Source organism: Parambassis ranga, chromosome 1 (genome assembly GCF_900634625.1).
Source record: "Parambassis ranga chromosome 1, fParRan2.1, whole genome shotgun sequence".
NCBI classification, from domain to species: Eukaryota; Metazoa; Chordata; class Actinopteri; family Ambassidae; genus Parambassis; species Parambassis ranga.
In genome coordinates this window covers 7,524,311-7,551,533 of record NC_041022.1, presented here as the reverse complement: position 1 = coordinate 7,551,533, position 27,223 = coordinate 7,524,311, and the positions used below count along the sequence as shown (strand labels likewise).

The window sequence follows — 27,223 nt, the reverse complement described above, 5'->3', positions numbered from 1 at the left end:
GAGCAACAGGTGGTCTCATTCACAAAAAAATGGGCTGAGTGTTTCATTCAAGTAAAAGCCACTGTTAAGCTCCCATTAAGCACTCATAATACAATATGACCCCCCAAACCATTTGAAAGTAGTCACAGCGAACCCATAGTTTTGGCTTTAATCATCTAAATGGATGTTTCTAAAAACCATTAGAAATTTCATCAGAGGTAAATATAATGGGTCAAACTAGCCTAACTACCACAAATTGGTGCACTCAGACAGGATAGGGATAATGTGTGCTGACACCAGATTCATTGTAGCTGTGGTAGTTGCATGCAACACTCACCTGCAAGACTGCTGCATGGAGGCAGAGGCATGGTGATAGCAGCAAGACTTTTCAGGCAAGAACAAGGAAATCACACTTTTTATTGTACATTCATTCAATGTTTGTGGCAAGTATTTGAAAAAAAAAAAACAATTTTGTAGCAATGTTGGGAACCCGTCAAGCTGTAGTAGGTTTTGTGTTTTAAGCTGTTTGTTGCATACAAGCCAACAAAAAAAAAGTGTTTCCCATTAAAAAGATGACAGATGTGTAGTTATAAAATTAATAGAAACCATTCTTGACATGCCAAAGAGGGGATCAAGCTTGAGACTCTAAGACTTTGGCTCACTGTGCTGCATCTGCACGCTGTCAACCCGAGTCCATTATGATCAAGCTACCAAAAGCTTCCTCCTGCAGGAGCTCACAGTCTCAGAGCAAACACAGAGCAGATGCCGTAACACAAAACTTCTCTTTCATCTGATCCTACATGGACACCATGCACAATTCTACCCTCTGCACACACCCAAAGCTAGCAATGGAAAAATGGAAGCTAATTAAGGATCCACTTTTATAATGCATTTAACAAAGTAAACTTGGAAACTATTAGAGAGTTTTGGCAGATTTTAGAAGAATTTACTGCTGCAGTCCGGTTTAGATAAATTGCCAAATGTCCCTATTTTTTTCTTAAAATTAAAGTTCAAGTTCCTGAATGTGAGCCAACATTCAAAAAAGCCACAACTTATTTCCCTCAGAGCTTTGCTTTACTGCAGCGCGGTCCTCCAACCTCTCAGATTGTGACTTAGGCATGACAGCAGGATCATGCACGTCACACCACCTGTGATTGCTCACCTTCCTGTCCTGAAATCCCCATATCAAACTGTGAAACAGATTTGGGCTACATCATGACAGCATGCAATCAGGAACCGAACAGGCTCCTATTATCTCATGGCATGCAGGTGTCAGAGAATGTATTTTCCTCCATGCAGGAGCTGTCCTCTGCCTGGAGACAAGCAGATTTGCATCAATGTGTGGTCCAGGTCTCCATGGAAGGATTGTAATCCAGATTTAGAAGCATGGAGAGCAAGGAAGTAACAAACATTCAAACAAGTTAAAATCTTTACATATTTGACCGAACATCAGTCCTCACTTTAAAGGCAATATTTATAAAGAATGCTCATTCTGTAAATACTGGGATTTACATATTCCAATACAGTCACTCTGCGGACTGACAAATATAACAAACAGCATAGTTTGTCCATGCAAACATTACCTTATACAGAGGCAAACCTATTAGAACCATGAGGCCCAACACAGCATTTCCCCCAAACGCATAGGGGGAATTAAGGTGATAAATAATGCAGGCTGTCATGATGGATTAGTCTAATCTTAATGCAGCTGGTCTGAATTCATTGTTGAGAAACAGGAAGAGAGGTGAGAGGCTTTCAGGGAAATCCAAAGGGCCCAAACACTCTCCGTGCAATGCTGTATGTGGTCAAGCTAGCAGTTATCGCTAAAGCTATATTTACTGTATTTTACGGACTATAGGTCGCACCAGAGTATAAGTCGAACCAGCCAAAAAATGCGTAATGAAGAAGAAAAAAAACATAGATAAGTCGCACCGGACTATTAGTCGCACCAGCGGGCCAGCGTCAATCACTATGTTTTTTGTGTAACGTTGCCTCTTGAATTTCTCTTAACTTAAGTTCTAATGAGACGCCATTTCAACAAGTCCTCAGTGTGGACAAGCTGGAGGTGGAAGAGAACCATCAGGAGAGGGACAGAACAGCTGCCATTATATTTGTAATGGGATGTCAGGACACAAGGCTAACTAATTATATATTTTAATATACAAGTTGCACCTTAGTATAAGTCGCATACCCAGCCAAAGGATGAAAAAAAGTGCGACTTATAGTCCGGAAAATACAGTAAATACAGCTTTAAAATACATACAAACCGTGTGTCAGGAGTGAATCTACATTTGATTCAGTTCTCTTGAACTCTAACATATTACTGAAGTGTGTTGCCATTTATGTCCACTCAAAATGCCACCAAATTAAACTTTCAATTCACAGGTTTAACATAATGCTGCTTGGCCTGCTCGTGTGTCTGTTTGTCTCCAGCTGAATGACCGCTGTCCAGTCAGACAGGAGTGAGTAGCCGTTAACAAGGTTTTCGAGAGCTATTGTGGCTCTAAGTGTTTTCAGCGCTGTTCATTTTCATCTGACCAGCCACTCACTGGCTGAGACCTCCCATCTACATGAAGCTTAATAACAACTGCATTGATACCACTGAGTGAGCACTTTTCAGACCACTGTCTCACACGCAGCAGCAGAAGCAGATACACTCCTGCTTTAATCAGCCGAGCTGGCTGTTTTCCTACATTTGACATGAGAGCTTCTATATGTGGGTGACCTTATGACTTAATACTGTGTCTGAATGTCTCTTAAAAGCAGATGGAGAATCAGAGCAGATACTGCTGCTTTATGTTTTTTTCTCATGGATCAGGCAAATAGCTGCAGAGGCTTTAGGACTATAGTGCTGGAGCAGAGTTGGTTATATGGTATAGTAACCATAGCTCACAGTCATCATGAAAGTATATAGGTGTCAGTGATAGACATTATATGAGTCTCCATTTTTGTCTTACAGTGAGAAACAATAGATAAGATCAGGATAGAATTAACTGACCTTAGCTCTGGTTAAGACATCATGCTGAAACTAAAACTGTTTAAAATGACCAGTTTAACCCTGTAGCTCCTTGTACAGTGCTTTTACCTTTTAGTTTGCATGTGCATAAAAATGGCACATTGAGCATTGCTTGTACATGCAGAATATCCTCAGTGAAGTTGGTAACATCTGGAGAACATGTTTGGTGTCCCCTGACAAAGCCCTTATGTAATCCAACAGTGGCCATCTACAACAACAGAACAAGTGTTCTCCTATAAATGGAATCAGCAGTGTATATCTTAACAGGACCAAGGAGAAAAACTAAATATAGCCCATGTTTAACTCGGCCCTCTTCCCTCTCTGGATCATAAACACATACTCTCACAAACATACACAATGCCCTGATGCCTCTTCTCAAACGTCTGAGTCTTGTATCTTCGCGTCAATCCAAATGTGAGTCAAACTGGTGTCAACATCTTACACAAAAGTCTGCAAATACAACCTGACTGCCAATTTCCTTTGTTTATCAGCATGTAATGTAATTACAGTGTGCTGGAAGCAAAGGTGCCAACATAAGGGTCAACCATAACCTAAGGAAAATACAAACAAAGTGGACAGAAATAAGGACAGCAAGCAGTATACGCAGGAAATGCAGCTGTTAGCATCAAAGCTGTTACCACTGAACCTGTGTCTTTGTTCTAAGTACGCCACTGCTTTTGAACAGAGGAGGGAAAAAAGAGAACAGAGACGCCAACAAAGACACGGCCACAGAGGTAAAGCAGAGATGAAGCAACAGATGTGGCAGGGTGGTCTGTGGTTTCACAGCCGTGACCGAGGCTGATGAGAATCCCAGGACCACAGGGGCTTCATGTCTTCAACAAAAAAACATTTCCTCTTACAGTCATTTCTTGGAGGGGCAAATGATGAGAATGAAAATCATGTTAAAGCCTTTCATGGTTGAAATGACACATAACATATTGGGTATGTAAATAAATAAGAAAACAGACTGGAAATTTGCTAAAAGGAAAACTGGAAAAAAATATACATTTGACATTGGAATTGGAATTATGGCATTGTATATCAATTATATTTCTCACACCACTAAATGAATATATCTGATGGAGGAAACTAAACACACTAATTCTGAATATAAGCTGCGGTACCTATATCAGTACTGATATCATGCAACCAAACAGACATGCAGCAGACGTGCTGTTTTCCAGGCATTTCAACATGGTTTATTCCAGGCCCCCTGAGGTTAAAGCTGCAATAAACTCTCATCTCTCTTGTGAAAAGATGGAGTTTATTATCAGCCACGTAACCCTCTGGAGAATAAAAGCATGAACTAATGTAATGCCATCTACCACACAGCAGAAATGACACCCTATCTACTCCTCATGTTTGGATGATCAGGAATGAGGAGAAATCTGCCATCAGCAGTCAGCATTTGAACCCTGCAATGGATAATACATCTCTAAGCCAGAGTGTGGATAAGTTCCATGTACGCCATCTGCCTTCTCTTTTCTAGATAAAACTGGGCTGAACCTAACACCAGGCAGAACAACTTTAGCATGTGGCAGTGAAATAGGACAGGATCTCTTCTACAGAAGTAGGCATGAAAAGGGGGCATGGACACTTGGGGAGTTTACCTTTCCATGAGCTGTCAACAAAGGCTTATGATAATGGGGATGACACTGTGACGGATGTGGACAAGGATATTCAAGTACTGTCTAAACATTTAACAGCGATATGTTAACAAAGCCACAGTGCATCGAGGAAAGTCTCCCCTCCTTTCCTCCACCTCCCCTCCCCTCTCTGACCTAACAATTTTACCGTCTAACCTACCTTCATTTCCCCAACCATATAACAGCTGTCATATCAATAAATATAGCATTATAACAATATAACAACAATGTTTTTCAGCTTGCCCTAATAACAACAACAATATTTTATTTTTAACTTATTCCGTGTATCCAGGGATCAATAAATTATCTTATAACCTGTCATCTGCTACCTTTGTCCTTTGTAATCTATGATGTATGCTGCATGTTTGTTTCTCTCCTCTTCCTCTTTCATCACCTCTCTGTTCTGCCTACCTCCTTTTTTCTCCTTTACTGGCAGTCCATCAGCAGGAGGGTCCCTGCACATAGGTTAAGTCTTGCTCCCAGCAAAAGGGGACTTGCTACCACTGTTCCCTTTACTGATTGCTTATGGTTCAGGTTCGGGGGCAAAGCACCTATAGAAAATAAACACCTTAAACCATGAAAGGAGGTTTATATGTAGATAAAGTGACCTGCTTTTAGGTGAAGATTATAAGACACCCAAGCTAAAACAATGACACAAGGGAAATACAGTCTAACTCACTGTCAGGAGTTGTCGTAGATGGACACTCACAACTTAAACCACAATAAAAGACGACAAAAAAACAAGTTGTTGTTTTAACGTGTTATCTGCAATGTCTCAATTTCTGCAGTAATGAGTCGTGCCCGACCTAAAACATGATGACCCTCACACAGACTGCAGACAGTGCTGTTTACAGCGTCTGCACAGTGAGTCCTTAGAACAAATGTGCACTTAGAGAAAAGAAGAACAAGTGTCAGCGCAAACTACATGATCCAGATGCTTGTGTGCAGCTATGTCCTCCAAGCAGACTAGAAAAATAAACGTCTACAAGACATATAGTCTAACCCATCAGAGAACACTGGAAGACCTCAGGACAAACTCAGTTCTAATAAACCACTGAGGAAGGCACTCACAGGTCAAGAAACCATTACGCAAGCACAAAATCCATTGACTGCCTCAACACTCCAGAGACCATCTAAACAATGTATGGATGAATCTTCAGCAATTTCTACATCACAAGAAAACCACTGCATTCCCCCTCGTCTACTCACAGAACACTCAAGTCTTCAATCAAACATGGCTTTTAAGACCGCACTGGACACTTTTAAAATTATAGCTGTCATAAAGAGGCGGTTGATGAGATTATTATTAAATTGATATTACATTTACTGTCATTTTACTGAAAGTTTTGAGCATGTTTTTGAGGTTTCAGTAACAGTTTCCTGCATCATGTCTGACATAGGAGACAACAGTGAGCATTAGCAAACTTTAATGGACTCAAAGATGCGTTTATGGGACTGTATACTAATGGTTTCATGTTTCAGCTTAGGACAGCGGTCTCAACATCCTCTTACAAAAGTCCATTTGTGACCAAAAAAAAAAAACACAAATCATGGAGGAATGATTGATCAGCTTGCACAAATGTTATACTTACACTTCTGTCAGTAGGTTTCAAACCAGTTAGCCTTGAAAAAGGCACTTGACCACTTAACTTAAGGAGAGTTTCTCTTTGAGTAACAGGATAGCACATCACAGAACAAGATTAAATGATTAATGAGAACTTAAAGAGACAACAAATCCTTATCCTAACCCAACAACCCAGGTCCCAGGGGTCTGAATGCTAAATCAGCTGAGTGACACGAGTACAAATTGCCTGGCTGTATTACAGTGTCATCTAAATGGTGATTTGAGATACCCTGCTGCACAACGGCAGCGGGCCAGAAGCTTGAAATAGGACCCCACAGGAAAAGCAGGAGACGACGGACAGATCGTTCACGATGCAGATACCATTTAGAAAGGTGGTTACTGATAGGCGCGTTTGCTTCCACAACATAAACCTTGCTTTAGCATTTAATTTCAAGTGTCATGTTTAGAGTAGAGTGATTTTTTTTCATGTCTAACACAATCAACCTGTGACGTTCAGGTACTATTACACTGTAGAGAAACATCCATACATCCTGCACTTTAATTTAGAGTATCATTACTAAGACAGCACCCAACACACCATTGCTAGTTACTTTCTGGATGTATTGATAAACTGACTGACACCTGTCACCAATCAGATTGATTCATTTACAGATATTGCAAATAGCAATATCTCTAATATCTCTAGCAGTATTCTTTGGCTCGTTCTTAGTGCTGCTGTATGTGTTTGTTGTGGGTGAAGCTGACCATCAGGCTGCAGAGCTGCTGGCACATGACGTAACACACATTTCAAACAAAGAACTGAGGTGAATAAATCAGGTCCATGGATCCGCCCCAATTATTCAATACCTGATCGAGCTAGGTAACCAGCATCACGGCTGAGATCCAATATTTGTTTTGTATTACATTAATAGAAAAGCTGAACTGAATCTAAATTGTGTGCTTTCACTCTGGTAGGAGGCTTCCAGCTTTAAATTCAGAAATATTATTGTCACTTCAGTAAGCGGTGAACTAACAACCTCGGATCTAGTAGGATTGAAATGAATACACTCATTCGGCTCCAGACACGCTGACCCCTGAGACAAACTGACTCAAAGTAGCAACCCCTGGGTCTACACAGTTTTGTTTGTGCGCACAGTAGTTTTGTTTATTTTCTATAGTGACATATAGTTCTGTTCTTACCCTAGGCTCCACCTCTAACAAAGGTTCAATATATGCTTTTAATTTTCATCTTTGTGTGTTTGCTGTTTCCCTGAGGGCATCCTTACTCTGAGCTCCAGGCCCAGTTCTTGCCATTAGTATTTCCTGCTATTATTAACATCTTTTATTATTATTAGTTAGCAGTTCCATACTTTTAATTGTAAACTGTGGGATACATCAGTCAATTATCTATCGACGTATCAATAGTACTGAAGCTCAGTTTATTGGCCCAGGCCATCACTAACCTGCCTAGCTGACATCTAGTTCAATCAGAAGAGGTGGAGCAAGAGTTTAGCTGAGACACATATCCTGACAGCAAACAATCTGTGGAACCAAGATTGCTTTTTTTGTAACAGGCTTTAAACGTGTTAATTTATTTTGTTGTAAGGTTGGAGTCACTTGACTTACCTTGTGCAATTCCTGTTTTATTTTATGAATTTCATGTTCCTGTTTTGATTTTATTGTACAGCACTTTGAAAGTGTGTGTTTAAAAAAGTCCTATATAAATAAAGTTATTATTATTATTACTTTTAGAGCCAGGGACAAGAGCAGTTTTTTAATACCTCCGAGTCCGTCTTCCTTTTGCATTACTAGAGGTTGTTATCGCTTTCTGTCCCAAAGATTTGACTTGAGAAACACTTCTGATTTGTCTGCACAAATTAGATGAGCTGAAACACAAACACATTAGAGGAGCTGAAATATGCAACAACTCTAAGCAATTCTTCAAGACTACAAACTAAACTGATGTAACACTGTGCAGCCCTATTACTATTCTTGGAATGGAGACATTTGCAGGGCTGAAAATTAAATGTCACTCTTGTTACAGAAATGCCACTTTCCAGTTTATCACTTTGTGTCATTTTCAAGCAGTGACTGAGAGGCTGCCCGTTCTCTGCTGGATGGCCTGACCCTCATTTTATAGAAGCTTAAGTTGAATATTTGATGGCTGAGCCAATGCCATAAAACGGGGACCCTCATCTCTTTGAATGGCTGCAGTGTAACCAATCACCTGCATCTTGACAATGTGGGATCATTATTTATTCAACAGGTCAAGGCAGGGATTTATGATGGAGAAATAAGGAGTGGGCAGTTTCCTTCAGCATTAAATGCAGGAGAGAAAAGACAGCCTCCAGTGCACCATGTGTGATAGTAAGAATGAGGCAGGATGGCAGCTTGCCATGAAAGCAGAGGAGGGAGCTGCTGAATATGTCAGGTGATGCAAAAAATAAAAACATGTTTGGTTATCAATACCCTAACACCTTAGAATGACTCATTAATAATGAAGGCAAGCACAAAGACCTGTCTAAGGGTGAGCCGCATCTCACTGAGCAGATCACTTAGAAGAGTGGGTGTGAGGTTGTTGGCAGTCATGGATTTACATGCAGACATAGGCTAATATCCATGTTTCTACATGTAAACAACTCCCAGACGTACGTGCGCCCTTATAGCCACGCAAGAGCACATTTGATGAGTAATGATTCAGCTGAGACCTCTACATGTCTCATCCCCCGACACTTCCAAGTAACGATTCTGAATCATTGAGATTAAACACCTTGCATTAGAAAGTGTTTATCGTTTACTTTCCAACAGAGAGTCTGTCTTCTATCCTGGTGATAGAACTTCAAAAGTACAAATACACATGGAGGGTGCGTCCAATTACTGTACGCAAATATCACAGTTCATATATACTGTATTTATTAAGCCAGGATGTCAGATCTATATAAACCAGTTTTTAAGCAGTATTGCTCGATGCAAATGTTACTAAGTCGGTTATTTATGATTTGAAGTGAGATGAGATGTGTTCTTCTGCACATCTCATCTCACTTCAAATCATAAATAACCTGTAATTTCTAACTTTTTTTATATATATCAAAGTGAAATTGTTGTTTGACACCCATTTGTTTCAGTGACCTGGGCACTATCAGCCAGACTCTTACTTTGGCAAGCCCAAAGGTTTCCACATTAGGTGAGTGGGAACCGTAGTGCATGCTAAAGCTCAGAAAGAAGTTTGATAGAAAAAAATCCACCTTCAGCGATGCTGGTGGCACTGGAAATTGGTGCACTTAGCAGCTCCCCCTCCACTATTTACAAGACACTTTAAACTTATTGGGCTGCACTTAATGAAACATCATGTAGGGTACACCATGATGTAGCAACTGGAGTGCTGTCTGTTTCCACATATTGACACATTTTACTGTAGACAAATAGAGCTATTCTGCAAAGAGAGCCATGCTGCATTAGAACTACCAGCGTTTTTGTGACCAGGAAAGCTTGTCTGACAAAGAGAAATGCCACGAGAAAAAGACGACTAGGGTGATGTCATTTCTGGGGTAAAGTATACACCTCTTAGTGCAGGATGAGTCATCAACAATACTTTAAACCTGATTTCCTGATTGATTTAACTCCTAATAAAAAGCTGTAAAAAACTAGAGCTGCCAAACCTATCGTACAATTGGGCAATATACTTCCTGGCACTTAGAACCATTATGACCACAATATGAAGTAACACTGGGACACTTCATGATGCACGTTGGTGGTGGTGGTGGTGGTGGGGGGGGGGGGGGGGGGGGGGGGGGGGTTCATAAGTCATCATGTTATCCCGTATGATTCATGTCATAAAAAAGCAATTAGCTGAAACAGGCAGACACAAAAACATCTACTCACATTGATACATCTAGTTATACAAATGAAAATGGAGCATGCACACACACACAGAGGCTCATTCTGAATGAGTCAGATGTTTGTCAGTTTAGTTTTACCTTGGCACTGGAATCCTTGTTTTCCAAACCCCCTAAAACGAGAAAAAAAAGTCTGAATTGAGTCTTTGTGCTGACACACACAGTACATACACTTTACCCACTCATATGTACATCACGCAACAGAAACCTTGCATGCATTACATATCACTGCAGAGTTTGAGAGATATTTTCTGCCTTTTGCCGAGAGAAATTTGAGCCCTGCCCTCTACTCAGTCTAATACCTTGTGTTGAACTGAAAGGCACTGGTGCTCTGGTGGCTGAAGCAAACATTCTATATCTTAAAGCTTCCCAAAGAAGCGACGCTAACAAACTCACATGGTGTTTGACAGTCATTTGGCTCTATGTACTGTCACATGATTGATTTGCTGACTTGCATACAGAAGTTGAAGAAATGCAACATGTTGTTTGCCTTTAAATGCACATCAGAGCTGTGTGCAGAAGAGAGGTGTTAGGTAGGGCACAGGTGACTGTAAAACAAAAGGTAAAAGACTCACGCCCACCTCCAGCAGCAGAGGACTGTAAATGTGGGTGTAATTCTACCGAGCTGTCAGCAGGTTCCCTCACCTCACATTAAACTATGAACACCAACAGCCTGACAAGTAACATTTTAAACACTGGAACGACTGAATCGGCATCATATTTTCCATATACGTGTTCTCTCTCTCTTGCTCTCTCTTTCTTGCTGGAAAGAACTGAACAGAAAGGCAACAATGTGTGTCTCTGGAAAGTCGCTGCCCATTTCTGATGTGTTTCAACTTAAGACTGAGTGCACATGTTGAAACAGTTTGGGTTAGATGCTTTTCAATATGGGCTCACAGTGCCAGTAAATTGCATAACTTCCACCATATGTGCAATCAGAGCAGTTGCTTATAATAAAAGGTTAGTTGCCAGGATGGGAAACCTGTTATTCCATTTAAATACATGTAATAGCAGCTGCCTTGTGTTTATGCACCACTGGAAGGGTTCAGACCCTTCTGGATCCTTGAACTTCTACAAAAATAACACATAACTCATACTGCTTTTCTGAATTTAATCATAAACAGCAATATAACTCCTCCCATCTGGGAGTGATTAGACCAAAATGCCACAAATTGGGATCAGTGGAGGAAAGTGTTGTGCGTATTTACGCGCCTGCGCGGACACTTTTCCTGTGATAAAGTCAGTCATAAAGTTGGGAAATTACAGGTTCAGAGGGGGAAAAGTTGGCCTGAAGTTGTGTTGCATCATGAACCAGAGAGTGCTCGACTGAAGTTATCCAATATGCAACAGGCAGCAGTAAGAGGGGGTGGAGGTGGGAGACGGGAACGCTTACCAGATGAAGTCGGTGCAGTGGCTGCAGAAAGTCGGCTGCTTGAAGAATCTGGCTGTGAACTTGTGGTCCTTGACTTCGTGGACGTTTTTTTGCCTTAAAGCACCTTTGCGAGCAAACCTATTCGCCACGTCCGCGGTGGACGACTCGTTCAAACTTACATCAGCCATGTCCCCCCTAAAAGCAAATCAATGCAACAGCCTCGTCTGGCTCTCTTCGGGTGTTTTCAGTCCCTTTTAAGACGTGCAAGCCCTCAGCGGCGAGACGGCGGAGTGCGGAGCGGCGGTCCTCACTGGAGACACTGTACTTACTGTCTGAGGGCTTTCCCTGCCTGGCGAAACCACTGGGCTGCTCCACTGACAGCTCCCCTCACTGTCCAATCAGCGGCGGTGGAAGCGGCTGCATCCGGTACGTACCTTCAAAATAAAAGCATGCGTGAGGAAGGCTTGTTTGTATTAATGTACAAATAAAATAAATTAAAAAAAAATATAATTACATAAAGGCACTGAATTTTTTTTGTTTTTGGTGGATTACCTAAAATACAAATTCACATAGATAGATAGATAGATAGATAGATAGATAGATAGATAGATAGATAGATAGATAGATAGATAGATAGATAGATAGATAGATAGATAGATAGATAAGTACCTGGTCAATTAACCATTGCTTAATGATCTCTTGACTTAATTTATGTGCTATAATTCAACGCCTAAACTATTTTTGATGATTTCTTGGATTACATTTGCTTTGTGTTTCCCAGAGCAAGTGTAGTCTAATCCCTTTTCTCTTGTCTTAAAATACTGACCTGACCTAGAAAAATATAATATATCTTTAAGGTACTGAAAATGTTTTTGAAATGTGCCCTCACTTGCGTTACAGTAAGACAGAGCCATCAACAGTGTTCTTTCTGATCTTATTTTGAAGGGGCACTTCCTGGTCTTGTTCTGCTGTTTGGTGTGTAATCTGACGATGCTCGGCTCCGTTTCCTCCTTTTCAGTCCGGCTGATGTCACGCAACAGGATCCGCTGTGGGAGGGAGGAGGCCCCAGGTCCCGGTGCAGGAGTTTAGAATGGGGGCGTCACCCTGTGGATTAGAAACGCATTACATATTCATTCTTGTTTATAACATTCACGATAATGCTGATTTCAGAGTGGTTCACGTGTAAAGAGATTCATTCACATCAAGCTGTGTTTGAGTCCTCTCAACATTTATGTTCAAGAGAAACTACATAATGCTTTGCAGTGTAACAGTAGTTTTTATAAGAACTGTTTGTTTACAGAAAACAAGGATCTAGTTCATACATACACAGTCTGAACAACACTATTAAGGCATTTGATGGCCGTCATGAATGGATACACATGAGCCTAGTGTGATGGAAAAACACAGATTCCCTGAAGACAACAAGATTATATTGCCAAGATAATAGGTCTGCTTAGTTCCATTATAGGTGGATACACTGTGTCAGCACGGGGCTACAGGCGTCCTGCAGTAAAACGCTCATATATTCACACCACTGCATTTCACAGCATAGTATATTGTCTCCATTACAAACTGTCAAAGTTTATTCCTTCAGTCATCCAAACTCTCTCTTATTAATCATTTGAAAACTCCAGATCTATCTGAATAGATGTATACTGATGCTTTAACATTTTTGAGTTCCTGTATGGTTCACTGACCCACAGAGTTTTCACTGTCACTGTCCTTCTTCCATTAAAGACAAATATTTACAAATTGAATTGGGCCAAATAAACCTGCTGTACTATGCTCTAAAATACAAATAAAGACTTTGAGCTCAAATTGGAAAAAGAGTGATTAACCGTCTGTGACTTGCATGTTCCATTGAAACAATGCTGTCAGTCTGCATATTTGAATCTATCCATGAAGGATGATGATAGCAAATCATTTGACCCAGTTAGATATTGCATCATTTTACTGATTTGCCCTGCAAGTTTACATGTTTTAGTAAACTGAATTACTGTGTTACAGCCTAAAAGTTTAACAATTATTCAGTAACTTCAGTTCTGCTTTGGACATTACACTTTTTTTTCCGCGTGTGTCTGTTTCTTGCTCTTGCACCAAATCAAAGTGGTGGATCAGTTCTAGGTAAACGTACAGGAGTTGTGGCCTTTGTGCTCAATCGATGCAAGCATGTGATTGGAGCAGACTTTCACTTGCCCCATAGCCCAGCAGCCTTTATGGTAGCCTCATCCTCTACCCAGACGCCGGGGACAGTGGGGACACCTCCTCTCAAAGACAATGGCTCCAACTTTGGCTTTATTGCTCCTCTGCCAAGTAGCTTTATACACAACTGTAACTTCCAAGAAAGGTAAAATGAAGCAAAATCTGCTTAATTTGTATTTTTGGAGAAAATTGAAATTCTGTGTTGACCTGTATTTACTGATGATTTTGCATCTCCTGCAACGTTTACAGGCATTGCACCAAAAAAATGCACATTATTCATGTTACTGCACATGTAGAGTATGTGCATTATTTGTACATTAGTGTTTCTGTGTTTCCTGAACCAGTGTGTGGCCGACCTCCTGTTCCTGACGGGATTGACGTGTCCACCCTGAAACGTGTGTATGAGGTCGGAGAGGAGGTGACCCTCACATGTGAACAGGGATACTTGCCTTCAGCAGCTGCAACTCACAGGATCACCTGTACAGCCGCAGCAGAATGGACCCCATCAAACCTGGCGTGTTCCCGTAAGTCGTGTCACTGCTCATATACAGTGGTAATACAGCAATATGTGAGAAGAAAGGTTGGGTAAATGCAATGAATGGAATATGTTTTGTGGATTGTCTTCTTTCTCTGTCCCCCATTTAATCTTTAAATTTAAAGTTCCAGACACTGTAGTTTTTAACTTTTTGAAGGGAATTCTTCACAGATTTTTGAAATTTTTCATGACACAAAACAAGCCACAATTGTTCTAGTACAATAGAAGTAATTTAAGTGTTATTGTCTCCTTTATATACTGCACTGACTGATTCCTGACAGTTGTAAAAGTTGTTTGACTCACACTTACAGTCACACTCTAAAGATTCAGCATTATTGATGCTAACTAACACATAGCCTTCTTCCCATAGCCAAGATGTGCCCGATCCCCAGGGCTCTGCAGCCGTTAGCAATGGGGAGGACAGAAGCTCCATTCAAGAGTGTGCTGAACTACACATGTGATGACGGGTAAGAGGGGAAACTGATACATTAGTGCCATTTGGTTAAAGCGGTATTTCAGGGTAATGATATTTTGTTCATCAGCTACGTCATTCAAGGAGCCAATGAAAGCAGGTGTTTACATGATGGCACCTGGAGTCATCCACCACCTCTCTGCAAAGGTACTGCAGTGAAATAATGTGGCGCAAATGAGACCTTCAGCTTTAGATGGACACTTGCATACAGTCGGTGTAACTTTTTTCTTCTTACAGCTGTGAACTGTCCTCTGCCCAAGGCGCCAACAGATGGTCAGATTGTCCATGATAAACCAGTTACTGGAACAACCACCATGTACGGACAAGGCTGGACATATGAGTGCAATCGACCTAAAGCACCAAGTTATGAGAGAGGATCCTGCATGGCTGACGGAACAGTGACCGAACCACCAGTGTGTCGAGGTGAGCGGACTTTTTAACACAGTCAGTCTAATGGCTTCACAAAGTATGGATGAGCTTCACAGCATTGTGAGAGTTATTTGGAACTTATTGTTTCATTTTCCCAACCTTATAACAGAGGTGAGCTGCCCTATACCAACAAACATACCAAACGGTTTCATCACCTTTGCTGTGATGAGACTGCATGGCTACAAGGAAACAGTGAAGTATGGCTGCAATGAGCACTATGCTCTGGATGGTAAAGCTGAGATTCAGTGCCAAAACACAGGAAGCTGGTCAGCAAAGCCCATCTGCCGGGGTGAGTCCAGGCTGAATTTCTGTATGGATGATGAGGATTCAGTTTCCGTAGTCATGTCTCCCAAATGGTTTTCTGTGTTTTTCCACCCAGCTCCCTGCACAGTTGGCATCAAAAGAGGCCGTATCTTCTACAATGGCAGGAAGATCTGGATCTCAGATCTGAAACCAAACAGAGTCCTTCATGGAGAACATGTTGCCTTCTACTGTCTGAACAAAACTGAGAGGTGTGGCTACCCTGTGGTCAGCACGTGCAACGATGGAACTCTCCCCATCCCAGAATGCTTTGAAGGTGAGTTCCTGCTCAGCTTGAGAAATCTGTTTGAAGGTGCTGAAGATGAAAGACAGCAGAGGAGATGTCTTTAAGGAAACAAATCACTGATAAAGGGGAGTGCAGTTTATCGGCTGGGGATAGAGGTCTTTTAGGTTTGATCACATGTCACCAGAAACGCTCACTTTTCATAATAAATCTACCATAAAGTTGGCAAATTTTCTTTTTTTCCCTTTTAGAACCTGGTAAGGTGGAGTACAGTTTACGGGCCAAAACCCTGCCATCAGAAATCACAATGTGTGTTGCTGCTCCACCTGCAGTCCCCAGCGCCTTACCACGCCCTGCATGATAATAAAAAGTCAGCTATGTGGGTAAAAGCCAATACACAATAAAAATAATACGCAGTACCATCTGATGATATGAGCTGTCTCTAAAGTTATTTCTCTTGGTGTCATGCATTTTCTCTTTTTCAGTTCTCAAAATATAACATGTATTTATATAACATAGTCATGTAAGGTCTCAGAGGGTCTTAGGAAGACGCTGTCACACCTTCAAATGTCAACTGACATCCTTTCCTGAGAGACTTCATTTCACAAATTCACACTATACATACGTGTGAAGCTCCATATGACTGCCGCTGCTCTAATACGTTTAATATCACAGTGTGAACATTTCACAGAGCTGCTGCCGTTTTAGTGTTACTTATGTTAAAAATGTAATAAAATCTTACCATTGTAGCTTCTCTTACATAAAAATGATGCACATTTTCTGAAGTCCTGTGCCATTTCAATATAAAGAGGTTAGATTTAGTACTGTAGTGTTAAATCTTAGCATCTGACAATTGATTTAGAGAATTACAACGTAGCTTATTAACCTGAGAATTTTCATTCTGTGTAATATTTGATGTGCCATGCATGCAGGGAGAAATGATGGTGGAAGAAGTTTCTTAGATAGTTTTAGTAATAATGCCACCATACTTTTATAAAATTATCACCAAAATTTAGAAAAGGCATCCATTGCCAAAAGGGGCTGTGCCTTCCGTAAACTTTTTATATATTATTGGATTCCTATTGCTGATACTCATTGAAAATGATCTGAAATTCCAGCCTTAGCCTGCTTTGATTGGTCAGCCCTAACGGCCTGAGCAGCCCAGTGTTCTGTACCTTTATCTATGGCCGATCAATCAATAATCAGTGCGATGCGATCAACCTTTTCATCATTACTGTGCCTAGTAAAATACATTATACTTATTTTTATTTGTGTGTCACATAGCAACACAAAAGCAGCATTTAAATGTGGCTGACTAAAGTACATCAGATTTTAGACAACACTAACCATACCGGTTACTGACAAGTTATACCTTTTGCTGCCATTTTTTTATGCTAAACTCTATAAAAACCATACGAACATATGGACAAATGTTAGGTTGTTCTGGTAAATTCCACTGTTAGATGATTGTCCCTTCCAGTAAAATGTCCCAATAATCTGTTTGTCAAACAGCTGGCAAAAAAATACAAAATCAAAACAAAGATAGGAATGAGGAGTTACTTCATGCTGCTCTTATCTATTTACTTTTAGTGAAACACAAACAACAGTGAAAGCAGGCGGGTACAGAGAGTCAGTGTTTGAACCAGAGGGGACAGAAACCAGGAACATCTGCACAGTGCTACAAAGGATGGAATTGTTGCTGTTTCTGCTTTGTCTTTTTCTGTCTTTTACCCCTGCTGAGAATGGTATTTGTACTGACTTTTATTTGACATTATACAGCTTAACAGATATAGATTGGTTGAACATGTTTTAGTAAAGGCCTTGTTTTTTTTATCTATGATGGTATTTGTTTGTTCTCATTTTAATTAAACGTACTGGTTGATAATGAATTCAGTATGATTCCATTGTTTTAAGACAGCTATAGACCAGAAATGTTACAAAAGATAAAGGAAAATAATCAGATAGAACACAGGTTAAACTGTAGAGGCTTCATTCTTATGGAAATGTAACATTTGATCAGGATTTTTTGAAGCCCGGTGGATCCAGAATGTTGTTGACACTGATGTGTTTCAATCTCTATCTTATAATGTGTGTAGAGGCAGTGTGTTCTCGGCCTCAGCTGGGTGCCAATGTTGAGATACATGGGCTGCAGAGGATTTACAGCCCTGGTGCAGAGTTAAGGCTGTCCTGTGAAGAGGGATACACTCCTGTGTTCGGACCTCACACCATTGTATGCGGTGCCAGCGGAGCATGGACGGCAACCAAACTAATCTGCACATGTGGGTAACCTTTATTCTTAAGAGACATATGTCATTTGATGGCAGATTTCACTTCGAAGCAACAGGAAAACATTGTAAAAGAAGTTTTTCTAACATAGTTTATAATAATTTTTTTATAATGTATATTATTATTAGATTAAATTAGATGGGGAGAATAGAATGTTAACCTGTATCACAAATAGAAAATATTGTGAATTTAAGAGTGAAAACTAAATATGTCATTTCCATTATTTTAAAAATAAAGCATTTGTAAAATTGTATTCATATGTGTTTTCTCAACCATCATTTTATATCCTGCAGTAAAAAGATGTCCCTATCCTAATCAGCTGCTCAATGGAGAAATGCTCTACGATGATACTACATACCGGAGTGTGATCAACTATACCTGTCATGAAGGGTAAACCGATAACAATGTGTTGTGAATGCTTTTAATAGGATGCATAAATATGTCTAGATAATACAAGGTAAATTACACTCCTCTTAAATAAATAATTTTCCACTGCACAGGTACATCTTGACTGGATCCAGCTCTGCTGTGTGTCAAGCCAATGCAACGTGGAGCTCAGATAAACCAGAATGCAGGCGTAAGTAGTCCCAATATAAACAGTACACCTTACTCAGGCATTGCTCATGACAGAGAGATTCAGGGGCTGAAAACACATTTTGACTTCAGTTTATTTCCCTGATTTTCACCAGTTTCTGCAAAATAGTGCACAACATACACAACTAATAAAACACCGACTGTTTAAGCATCTTATAAACTGGTAAACTTTGTCTCTCCTCTCCTGTAGCTGTGACCTGTGGTCTCGCTCCTATCCCAGAGTTTGGCGGGATCATTTATGATCGGATAGTCAGAGGAAACACCACTGAATACGGCACCACAGTCACATACAAATGCCTGCCTCCATATGCATCTTTTGGCAATGCAGAAGCTAAGTGCACGGCCAGCGGCACCTGGACCAAGACACCAACATGTCAAGGTATGAAGGTTGTAAAGGCAGAATCTTACAGATCAAAAGGCAGAATATTACAGATCACAACCATCTCTTGGATGTAAAAGACAACACCATTTCCATGTGCAGATGTGTTCCAATACAAATGTCATATTTGGAGGGGGAGAAAGTCTAGCAAGCATGAGTGATTGACTCAATCAGTATGGTAATTACAATAATCTTTTTATATCTTGACAAAGACAGCAGGAAAATGTGAATAGTTGATCTAGGAAAACTCCACTGAAATGCATGAATAGGTTTGTATAGAGAGAAAAAAAGTGATTTGTTCAATGAATGCTTACCTGTAGCAGTTAGAAGGTCATAGTCGTGCAGCATATGGGGGGATTTAAATCAAACATCTCACCTTGTAATAACATGAACCCTATAGCTACATTATTATTGGACTCTGATGGTTCCTTTTACAGTGGTGACCTGCCCTCCACCGAAGAACATTGAGAGAGGCTACATGTCAAACAATGACCAAAGAAACTATGACTACATGGAAACAATCAAATATGGCTGCACTGGTGACTATGAGCTGGAGGGAAGTCAGGAGGTTTTTTGCCAGAAGGACGGGACATGGTCTGCAAGGCCGTCATGCATGGGTAGGCCTGCATGCCACTTTTACTTTATTTATATGTATTGCCTCTGACGGCAATTACTTCTGTGTAATATTAATGTAAGTGGTTTTAAATATTCATTGTGTTGTTTACATAAAACAAACATGGTAGTTGGAGCCACAGGCTCATGCCATCTTAATCTGAAATCTATTCAGAATTTTCACTATTGTTCAGATATTAGAGAATTAAAAAAGCCAAGTCTCTAATGTATGTTTGTTTCTTCCTCTTATGATTTACAGCTCCTTGTCGTGTTGACATACAGAGAGGGAGAATATTATACAAGGGGGAGAAAATCTGGATTAAAAACTTTGAACCTAACAAAGTCTTACACAAAGAAATTGTCTCGGTCTACTGCATGAACGAGGACAGGAATTGTGGATATGCCATACCAACACAGTGTATTGATGGAAGACTGCAACTTCCTGAATGCTTCAAAGGTGAATAATTATTATCATAATCATAATTTTTTTAGTCACAGTCCATTCTAACTGTGTTTCTGTTTCTCTTTTAGAGCCCAGTGACATTGCTTATAAGTTCAACTCAGGATCGCTACCATCAGAAATTGAACAGTGCTGAAAAAGTGTGTAAATCTTGACTTATTAATGGCTTGCATTCACTTGTGTTTTTTGTTGTATGTAACACAATTTCACATTTTTTAACTACAAATTGCGTTCTTGTGTATTTTGGTTGCAATCTCCAAATTTACCACTAGATGGCACTAAATCCTGCACAGCAGGTTTGTTGTAAATCTGTGAATACTCCAAACTGTCTGAGCTGGTTTATTGCTGATACTGTGACTGTACGTTCACATGTCATTGTGTTGGGTGTTATAGAATGTGACTGCAAATAAAGTCCTACACAAATGATGACGATGATCAAATATAATTTTCTAAAAATAAGGAATCATGTTGAGTTAATTGTTAAAAATAAAATTAATAAAACTCGCACATGGATTTTGGTTATTTCAGAGACCTTTTAATGTGGATACTTTAATCAAACCGAAGAGCAGACAAATTATTATTCAAATTAAAGCTGCTACCACATACATGAATCCCCACGCTGCGGTGTTGTGGTTCCGGTTGGTCTATTCTCGCGAGAACCAGCGACTTCCACGTTCTTCTCGTCCAGCATGGCGGCGCTGTATGAGGGATACACGTTGTGCGGACTTGTTCCAGATCTAAATTTGTGCAGTTCAGGCATTCAGGGGGTCGAAGAAGAGAGAGACGGCGACCATGTCATTGTCACAGACTCAAGCAGAAATGTCACTCTGTACAAGGTAACGATAAGCTTGTGTTTTAAGAGGTTTTCGTAAGCAGGGCCAGCTAGTCGGTGCGAACAGCGTGTTAGCATCCTCGGTACCGACTACCAACGGTGTGAGAGACGTAACGTCACGTTAAAAAATGATATGGCTGTGATTGTAGCTTGTCTCTTTTCCGTGAAGCGTGAACACAACGGCTCGCATGCTACGGGAATGACTTGCTTGCCGTTATTCTAATTCGCAAAGACAAGCTAATGTTAGCTAACGTTAGCTACATACGCTGCAAGTCACGCACGAACTGCTAAACAGTGATTTTCATGTAGCGGGCTTGTATGGCATGTAGCTAGTTTGACATATGGTCCTAAAAGGTGAAGTTCTGTTCATTATTCTGCCCTCCTTTGTTCTTACAGGTGTCTGACCAGAAGCCGCTGGGCAGCTGGACGGTGAAACAAGGACAAACTCTGACCTGCTCAGCTGTCTTCAACTCACAGACCAAAGAATATGTGGCTGTCTCAGACCACAGGGTACACTTGACCATCCTTTCTTTTACTGGGTAGATGCAGAAATGTATTCTGTCTGTAATGTTTCCTTTGGTCCTATTAGGTCTATTGATACACCTAAATTATCTGTATGAATTAATTCAAGACACATAAATTGTTAAACTTTCCTACTCTTGCAATGCTGATTTACGTCCACCAGTGCTGTTAGAAGCTGTAGAAGATGTAGTATACATTTATTTTACATTGACCAGCAATGACATGTTGTGAGAACGGGCAGCATTGCACAATCTCTAGAAGAACATTAAGAAAAGTAGGAAGGATTACATTCTTATAACCACAGCACCTGATGGCAAGGACACGCTCCACCTGTCCCAGGCTCATGTTCAGTTTATTACAAAAATAGAGTGAAGTTTCACCAGTCCATTGTTTAGATAGCAGTAAGGCATCATTATCACTATATTATGTCCAACATCTGTGAGCTGTGGACAGGCCTGGTACCACATCTTATTCTGTGACCCATTAGTGGCAGTGTTTGTGTGCTCACTGGCAGATAAGGGTGATTAAACATGGATGAATTGGTTGATCTTTTGTTTTATTAATTGATATCCTTGTAGAATTATGTCACTTTATAATGTTATTCTTTTGTTCTTGTTTTTTAGGTTATCAGAATTTGGAAAGAAGAAGACGTCTTATTAGACAAAACCTTCAAAGCAACTGTAAGTTTGAACACTGATTATCTGTTTTTCTGGAGATAATGTTTAAGTCATTCTGAAGATTCCTGTCCTTTATTTTTACTTGATATGTTGTGATTATTAAACTGGATTATGGTGCTCACCTCCACCCTCTGTTTGCTTTCTCTTCAGGTGTCATCAGATATCTGCAGGGTTCACTGTGCACATGGAGGTGATCCTGTTGTACTGTTTCAGAGAGGAGCTGTCAGGCAGCTGGAATCACTGCTTTCAGCTCCTCAGCAGCCCATAGAAGAAGTTTTGCCTCAAGAAGAAGTTATCAGGTTGGTGCCGTTAATGCAAATCCAGTTATTGGTGCAGCAGAGCAGTCTGACATTTTGTTTCTCTGTAGGTGGAGCACCAGCATACTGGCGGAGGCACAGCAATTTGTTATCTTCACAACTGAACAGGTAACGTTTTCAATTCTTTGCCAAGGAGTGGGAGTCAGTAGAGCACTGTTTCCTTGGTTGGTATTTGTATTTAGGTGTAATTGTTTTTACCTTTAATGTCCCACAGAAGGGAGACCAGTTCCTCTACCTGCAGAGACTGAACCCCAACTCTCTGCAGAGGTACCGTCTGGAGCGAGAGGAGCCCGGTCTCTTCCCGCTGAGCTTCTCTGCCTCCTACAGGGACAAACACATTTTCCTTCTTTATCTCTGTAAGCCAGAATTTTCTATTACTGGTCTCGATAAACTATAATCTCTTATATTTAAACCATGTGTTTTTCCTCTAATTGTTTTCTTCCTCCACATTTTTTCCACCATTTAGATCCTAATGGTCACGTATACCAGAGTGTCGTCCCTGTGCGGGGGCTGGTGGTTGAAGAGGCTCTTCCGCTGCCACGTAACCTGCTCCTAGGTCTTCCTGTCTGTGAGGGACAGCTGGAGGCAGCATCAGCCATCGTCCTGGATGAAGCCCATGTCGCTGTTGTAGGAGTTCCACACCCATCTGCAGGAGCTGGGAAAGGTAGATGTCAGAGGCACTCTGACTGGTTGTCATACCTCTAAAAGTACTATTTTAATGAAACATTTACATTGAATAGCAACAGTGGGTCACCCAGCATCAGATACTAATTGAATCTATCTCAGTGTCTGGAGTGAGAGTTTGAGTTTCCTGAATGTCTCTCTGTCTATGATATTTCAGACTTCCTCTGCATCTGGAATACTAATTTTCAGACACTTCAGGCTGGAAAAGAGATGGCGGGTAAAATCTATGGACAGGTAGGAATTCACAACCAACTGCTTATTATTGTTAAAATGATGATGGCAGGAAGGCCAAAGCCTCATATATGTCTGTTAACTTAAGGTGTTGCATGCTCTTTTCATTATTATTATTATTATTATTATAGCAGGCCAAGGTTCCCTGTCCTTCCAGCTGCTGGGTGCTGATGGAGGACTGTATGACTTTGGTAGAGCATTGTGTCTGCTCTCCACTGTGATTGGGCTGGTTGTCCCTCCTCACAACTTAATAGCAGTTTACACTCCTAAATCAAAGTTGGACAGTATGTATAGATGTTGATGTACTTGTACCATCAATTCTGTTGTGCATTCATATATTTTTCTTTTTTTGATTATAGCTATGGAGTTATTCCAACAAGTTATTTATTCCACATGGGAAAACCCTCTCTGTTATACCATTCGAGTGTCCCAAGTCTTCTCTGGCCTCTGCCTTAGGCAAACTAAAACAGAGCAAGACTGAAGGTGAGCTAAAACACAGACTGAGGTATCATAACCTTGATGTGCATGATAAGGCTAATGACATACAAACAACTTAGATATGCATAGTTCTGATGACACAGTGCCAACATTAAGTCCTCCATGAAGGATTTCTTGTGTTCGATTTGTACAGCGTGTTTCACTTTCCCTCCAGAGTCCAAGGCTCCAGCTTCTGTACCATCTTGGAATAACATTCTGCACGGAGAGAAAGCTCAGCCCTCCAGAACAGTGGAGACAAGGAAGACGGTATGTTGGTTATTCCTCTAAAATGAGGCTTCAAGATACATTTTCCTGGATCTTCTTGATCCAAAATTGACTCGCCTCTTTTTTTTTTCCACACAGAGAACAACCCGTAGGACCCAGTCAGCACCTAGTTTAACAATTGAACAAATACTGGAGCTTGTCATGGTATAATTACATCCTTCAGCAAACAACTGAATCTGTTGACAAAACTATTTAAAACTTTTAAAATAAAATGTATTTTCCTCATGCAGACAGCACCGGTAGAAGAGGTCCAGAAAGCGGTTGAGGGGCTCTTGTGCAGGGCTGACCTGCAGGATCTGCAGCCCTCAGTGGGACAGCTAGCATCCTCACTTGTGTCCCGGAGCCTGGCAGATCCAGCCTTTTACCCCTCTAACACCCTAACGCAGCTGGTGCACACTCAGTATCTTTGCCACAGGTCAGTGGAGTTGGCGTGATTTTTTTGTTTTTATGGTAAATTTCAAAATGAAAATGGGTTCCATTACTATTCATTTGGATTTCTATATGTCTTCTATATTTTTATAATAGAAGTTTTCTCTGTCACTGTCTTTCAACAGTGTGTGCCCTGCCCTTGTTCTTCTGGCTCTTGAGAAGAAGGATTACTTCCTGTGTCAGCTGTGTTTGCAGTTTTTTCCCGACATCCCAGAAGCTGTCACATGTGCCTGTCTCAAAGCATTCATCAGGTAAAAACTGGTTATAGCCATAATAAAAAATGACAGTAATATAGTAATAAATGTAAAATCCTGCCCAATAAGGGATTATTAATTTGCAGAAACATATCTGATGATCATGGTATGTAGTATAGCCAGTGCAGCTAGATAGTATATTTATCCATTATGAGCCTAAAGTTCTTTTCTTTTTCTTTTCATGTAGTATGCCAGATATCGATGCAGAGAAGGCAAACCTGGAGCCCGACAGCGTCTCTTTTATGGAAACACTAACTTTAAAGGAGCGGGGACAGGCTGGCATGCAGAATGGCTTCAGCCCCACCACCTTCCAGGAGGACCACTCGGATGCCATTGGTGCTAAACAGACCAGAGCAGAAGACAAAGAGAAGGCCACAACTCCACCAGAACTGATTTGTCCAGTGGGATTACATAAAGCTGTTCTACTGTATCCTAACATTGACACCATTGTGTCTTATTTCATTTTCATTACGATTAACCCCTATGCCAGTATCGGCTTCACATTGTCAGTATAGTCATGCTACATTTTTGCAAACTGTTTGATGTGAAACAATTTAAAAAGTGAGTCCTTAACTCAAACTGAAAAGTAATGAGGTCCTGCAGACCGCATACAGTGACACCTTCCTCCTCCCACACCTAAAAGACCTCTCTTCCCAACATGTTGTTGTGAGTCGCAGTCTTTCATCTCATATGAATTAATTACCGTCTCATTTATGTTTGGGAACAGTTGTTAAATTTGTCTTTTTCTTTCTTATTCAATCAGCTTTTCCTCCAGTACCTGCAGTTTCTCTACCTAAAATATTCCCAAGATGCTCTCCCACAGGCGCATGGATTCAGATCACCAAGTTTAAATCAGGTTGGTATCAGTGTCAGAACAGTCACTGTGTGTCTGTCACAGCAGGACATATTCAGGGACAGCGCTAGAGGCAAAATATATATATTTTGTCTACTTTGCTGACATAAATGTTTTCTCTGGAGACGCTGCTTGTTAGTGACATTCTTATCAAAATCCTATCAACATAATTATTCAGCTGTAACAATGCAACAAATCTAAATTCCAGTTTGAGAGGACTGTAATTTCTATTGATCCGTTGTGTTTTACTGCAGATAATGGACTGGGTATGCTTGCTGTTGGACGCCCATTTTACAGTCCTGGTTATGACTCCTGAGGCCAAAGGCTTACTGCTGAATCTCCACGGCTTTGTAAAGGCTCAGGTAACAAACCATTTTGTCCTTTTTTTTATCTACTCATGCATGTTATGCAGCATATATTGTGAACAGGCGGTGTTTCTAACTATGATGCCTTCGTCTGTCTTCAGGTGAAACTGGTGTGTGAGCTTGGAAAGATTGAAGGCAGCCTCCAAGAGATCAATAAGATGAAAGCAAAGAAAGATGTTGGACAGTACTCTATTGAAGTCATTGAGCTGTTTTAGAATGTGTACATATGTACTTTTAATAAATCACAGAGGGAAAAATGTGTCCTTACGGTTTTTCACTTTAAGTTGTATATTGTTCCAGATGGTATCAGACTAATTCAGGAAGAGATAACAGTTGCAGATGATTTAAGCTGATGACATTCTGGCTGTTGGGGTTATGCATACAATATCCACCTTGTGATAGTTTGTAATGTTATGAATGGGACCCGTTCAACTTGTGAGGAAAATACCATTTTTTGTATGTGTCCCCCATGCAATATATTTGTAAATGTGTCATAAATTTGTATGAGGTGTTCACATGTTAGCGTTTTATGTCGATATAGATATGTAAGAGACGACTGCTAACCCATGTGACAGTATTTTTAATACAAAAATAAAAAAGTACAGATACCACACCCGACTTACTTTAGCTGTTTTAGTTTGTTTTGAAACAGTTCTTAATTTACATGTTTGTTGGACGACAGTTTTCAGTTTGTGTCATTTTTGCAGTGTGCTTTGCATATAGAATATACACTTTACCAGTTAAACCTATGTCCAGGAAAATTTGTGTTTCCTGACACTAGGACAAGAACAATCAGTGAGCAGCAAAGTTTTGATAATCGTGGCGTTTAGAGCTAGATTTGTGTGGCGATTGTTTCCCTCGATAGTGTAGGAACGAAAAACTAAACAAAAAAAATAAAACTGAACGTCGTTGTCGGCAGGATTCGAACCTGCGCGGGGAGACCCCAATGGATTTCTAGTCCATCGCCTTAACCACTCGGCCACGACAACAGATGTCACTCATACTTCAGTAAGTTTGTTTACAAACATAATAATGACACCACTGTTGCGGTTATAATGTACAAAATATATATTTCATTATTGTATCACTTACGAGAACGATGTTATAAACCGTTTTTTACACTGTTGGGTCATCCATGTCGCTGTGTTTAGTTTGTTATTGTAGTTATTTTGCAAATAAAAGAAAAAAATGAACTATTACAAATCTAAATCAAATCAATTTCAAAAGGTGAAATAAATAATTGCCACTTGAAAAACAAAGCTTTATTCTCAGCCCAGCATCCCAACTTACTTATTTCTCTAAACTTAACTG

At 40.4% G+C, this 27,223-nt stretch overlaps 4 protein-coding genes and 1 non-coding gene across 8 annotated transcripts in view; 3 read left to right on the top strand and 2 right to left on the bottom strand.

Moving 5' to 3' along the window:
* prkcaa (protein kinase C, alpha, a) overlaps positions 1-11,853 on the bottom strand; it is a 122,797-nt gene extending 110,944 nt beyond the window's left edge. For 2 of the 3 annotated variants that reach the window (XM_028417546.1, XM_028417554.1), the window contains exons 1-2: positions 11,495-11,661; positions 10,183-10,214 (exon numbers count right to left, since the gene is read on the bottom strand). In XM_028417546.1, coding sequence (XP_028273347.1) covers positions 10,183-10,214; positions 11,495-11,661 — 199 coding nt within the window. Of the gene's footprint in view, positions 1-10,182; positions 10,215-11,494 lie in introns of all 3 variants that reach the window. The other variant, XM_028417564.1, reaches the window with a different exon arrangement.
* Positions 11,854-13,659: 1,806 nt separating this feature from the next.
* On the top strand, positions 13,660-16,085 carry LOC114443506 (beta-2-glycoprotein 1-like). Its single transcript, XM_028417604.1, has 8 exons — positions 13,660-13,820; positions 14,020-14,199; positions 14,581-14,677; positions 14,753-14,829; positions 14,920-15,105; positions 15,221-15,400; positions 15,491-15,688; positions 15,907-16,085. The coding sequence occupies exons 1-8, from the start codon at positions 13,751-13,753 to the stop codon at positions 16,014-16,016; spliced, it is 1,098 nt and encodes a 365-aa protein (XP_028273405.1). The 5' UTR covers positions 13,660-13,750; the 3' UTR covers positions 16,017-16,085.
* Positions 16,086-17,240: 1,155 nt separating this feature from the next.
* Positions 17,241-20,413, top strand: LOC114443511 (beta-2-glycoprotein 1-like). Its single transcript, XM_028417618.1, has 8 exons — positions 17,241-17,400; positions 17,752-17,934; positions 18,235-18,331; positions 18,442-18,518; positions 18,726-18,914; positions 19,352-19,531; positions 19,786-19,983; positions 20,058-20,413. Exons 1-8 carry the CDS (start codon positions 17,343-17,345, stop codon positions 20,120-20,122), a joined length of 1,047 nt encoding a protein of 348 aa, XP_028273419.1. The 5' UTR covers positions 17,241-17,342; the 3' UTR covers positions 20,123-20,413.
* A 228-nt stretch (positions 20,414-20,641) lies between these two features.
* Positions 20,642-26,530, top strand: nol11 (nucleolar protein 11). 2 transcript variants are annotated; one of them, XM_028417533.1, is made up of 18 exons: positions 20,642-20,822; positions 21,215-21,328; positions 21,964-22,020; positions 22,168-22,316; positions 22,385-22,442; positions 22,549-22,690; positions 22,801-22,998; positions 23,176-23,252; positions 23,609-23,732; positions 23,902-23,993; positions 24,090-24,155; positions 24,242-24,426; positions 24,566-24,691; positions 24,882-25,121; positions 25,282-25,360; positions 25,458-25,550; positions 25,802-25,909; positions 26,014-26,530. In XM_028417533.1, the coding sequence occupies exons 1-18, from the start codon at positions 20,676-20,678 to the stop codon at positions 26,125-26,127; spliced, it is 2,169 nt and encodes a 722-aa protein (XP_028273334.1). In that variant the 5' UTR covers positions 20,642-20,675; the 3' UTR covers positions 26,128-26,530. The 2 variants fall into 2 exon arrangements, with proteins under 2 accessions (XP_028273334.1, XP_028273325.1); XM_028417524.1 differs by having other exon boundaries at positions 23,881-23,993.
* A 289-nt stretch (positions 26,531-26,819) lies between these two features.
* On the bottom strand, positions 26,820-26,901 carry trnas-aga (transfer RNA serine (anticodon AGA)). Its single transcript has one exon. It is a non-coding gene; the product is annotated as a tRNA-Ser (tRNA).
* Between the last annotated feature and the right edge of the window lie 322 nt (positions 26,902-27,223).

What these genes read in the sequence shown, in the direction of transcription:
- LOC114443506 (XM_028417604.1), top strand. Translation starts at nt 13,751, where the DNA reads ATGGCTCCAACTTTGGCTTTATTGCTCCTCTGCCAAGTAGCTTTATAC. An exon ending in TCCACCACCTCTCTGCAAAG is followed by an intron (nt 14,830 to 14,919) that starts GTACTGCAGTGA and finishes TTCTTCTTACAG; the next exon opens with CTGTGAACTGTCCTCTGCCC. An exon ending in CGAACCACCAGTGTGTCGAG is followed by an intron (nt 15,106 to 15,220) that starts GTGAGCGGACTT and finishes ACCTTATAACAG; the next exon opens with AGGTGAGCTGCCCTATACCA.
- nol11 (XM_028417524.1), top strand. Translation starts at nt 20,676, where the DNA reads ATGGCGGCGCTGTATGAGGGATACACGTTGTGCGGACTTGTTCCAGAT. An exon ending in CCTCAAGAAGAAGTTATCAG is followed by an intron (nt 22,317 to 22,384) that starts GTTGGTGCCGTT and finishes GTTTCTCTGTAG; the next exon opens with GTGGAGCACCAGCATACTGG. An exon ending in TCTCTTCCCAACATGTTGTT is followed by an intron (nt 25,361 to 25,457) that starts GTGAGTCGCAGT and finishes TTATTCAATCAG; the next exon opens with CTTTTCCTCCAGTACCTGCA.
- LOC114443511 (XM_028417618.1), top strand. Translation starts at nt 17,343, where the DNA reads ATGGAATTGTTGCTGTTTCTGCTTTGTCTTTTTCTGTCTTTTACCCCT. An exon ending in TTTTACCCCTGCTGAGAATG is followed by an intron (nt 17,401 to 17,751) that starts GTATTTGTACTG and finishes TAATGTGTGTAG; the next exon opens with AGGCAGTGTGTTCTCGGCCT. An exon ending in TGCAAGGCCGTCATGCATGG is followed by an intron (nt 19,532 to 19,785) that starts GTAGGCCTGCAT and finishes TATGATTTACAG; the next exon opens with CTCCTTGTCGTGTTGACATA.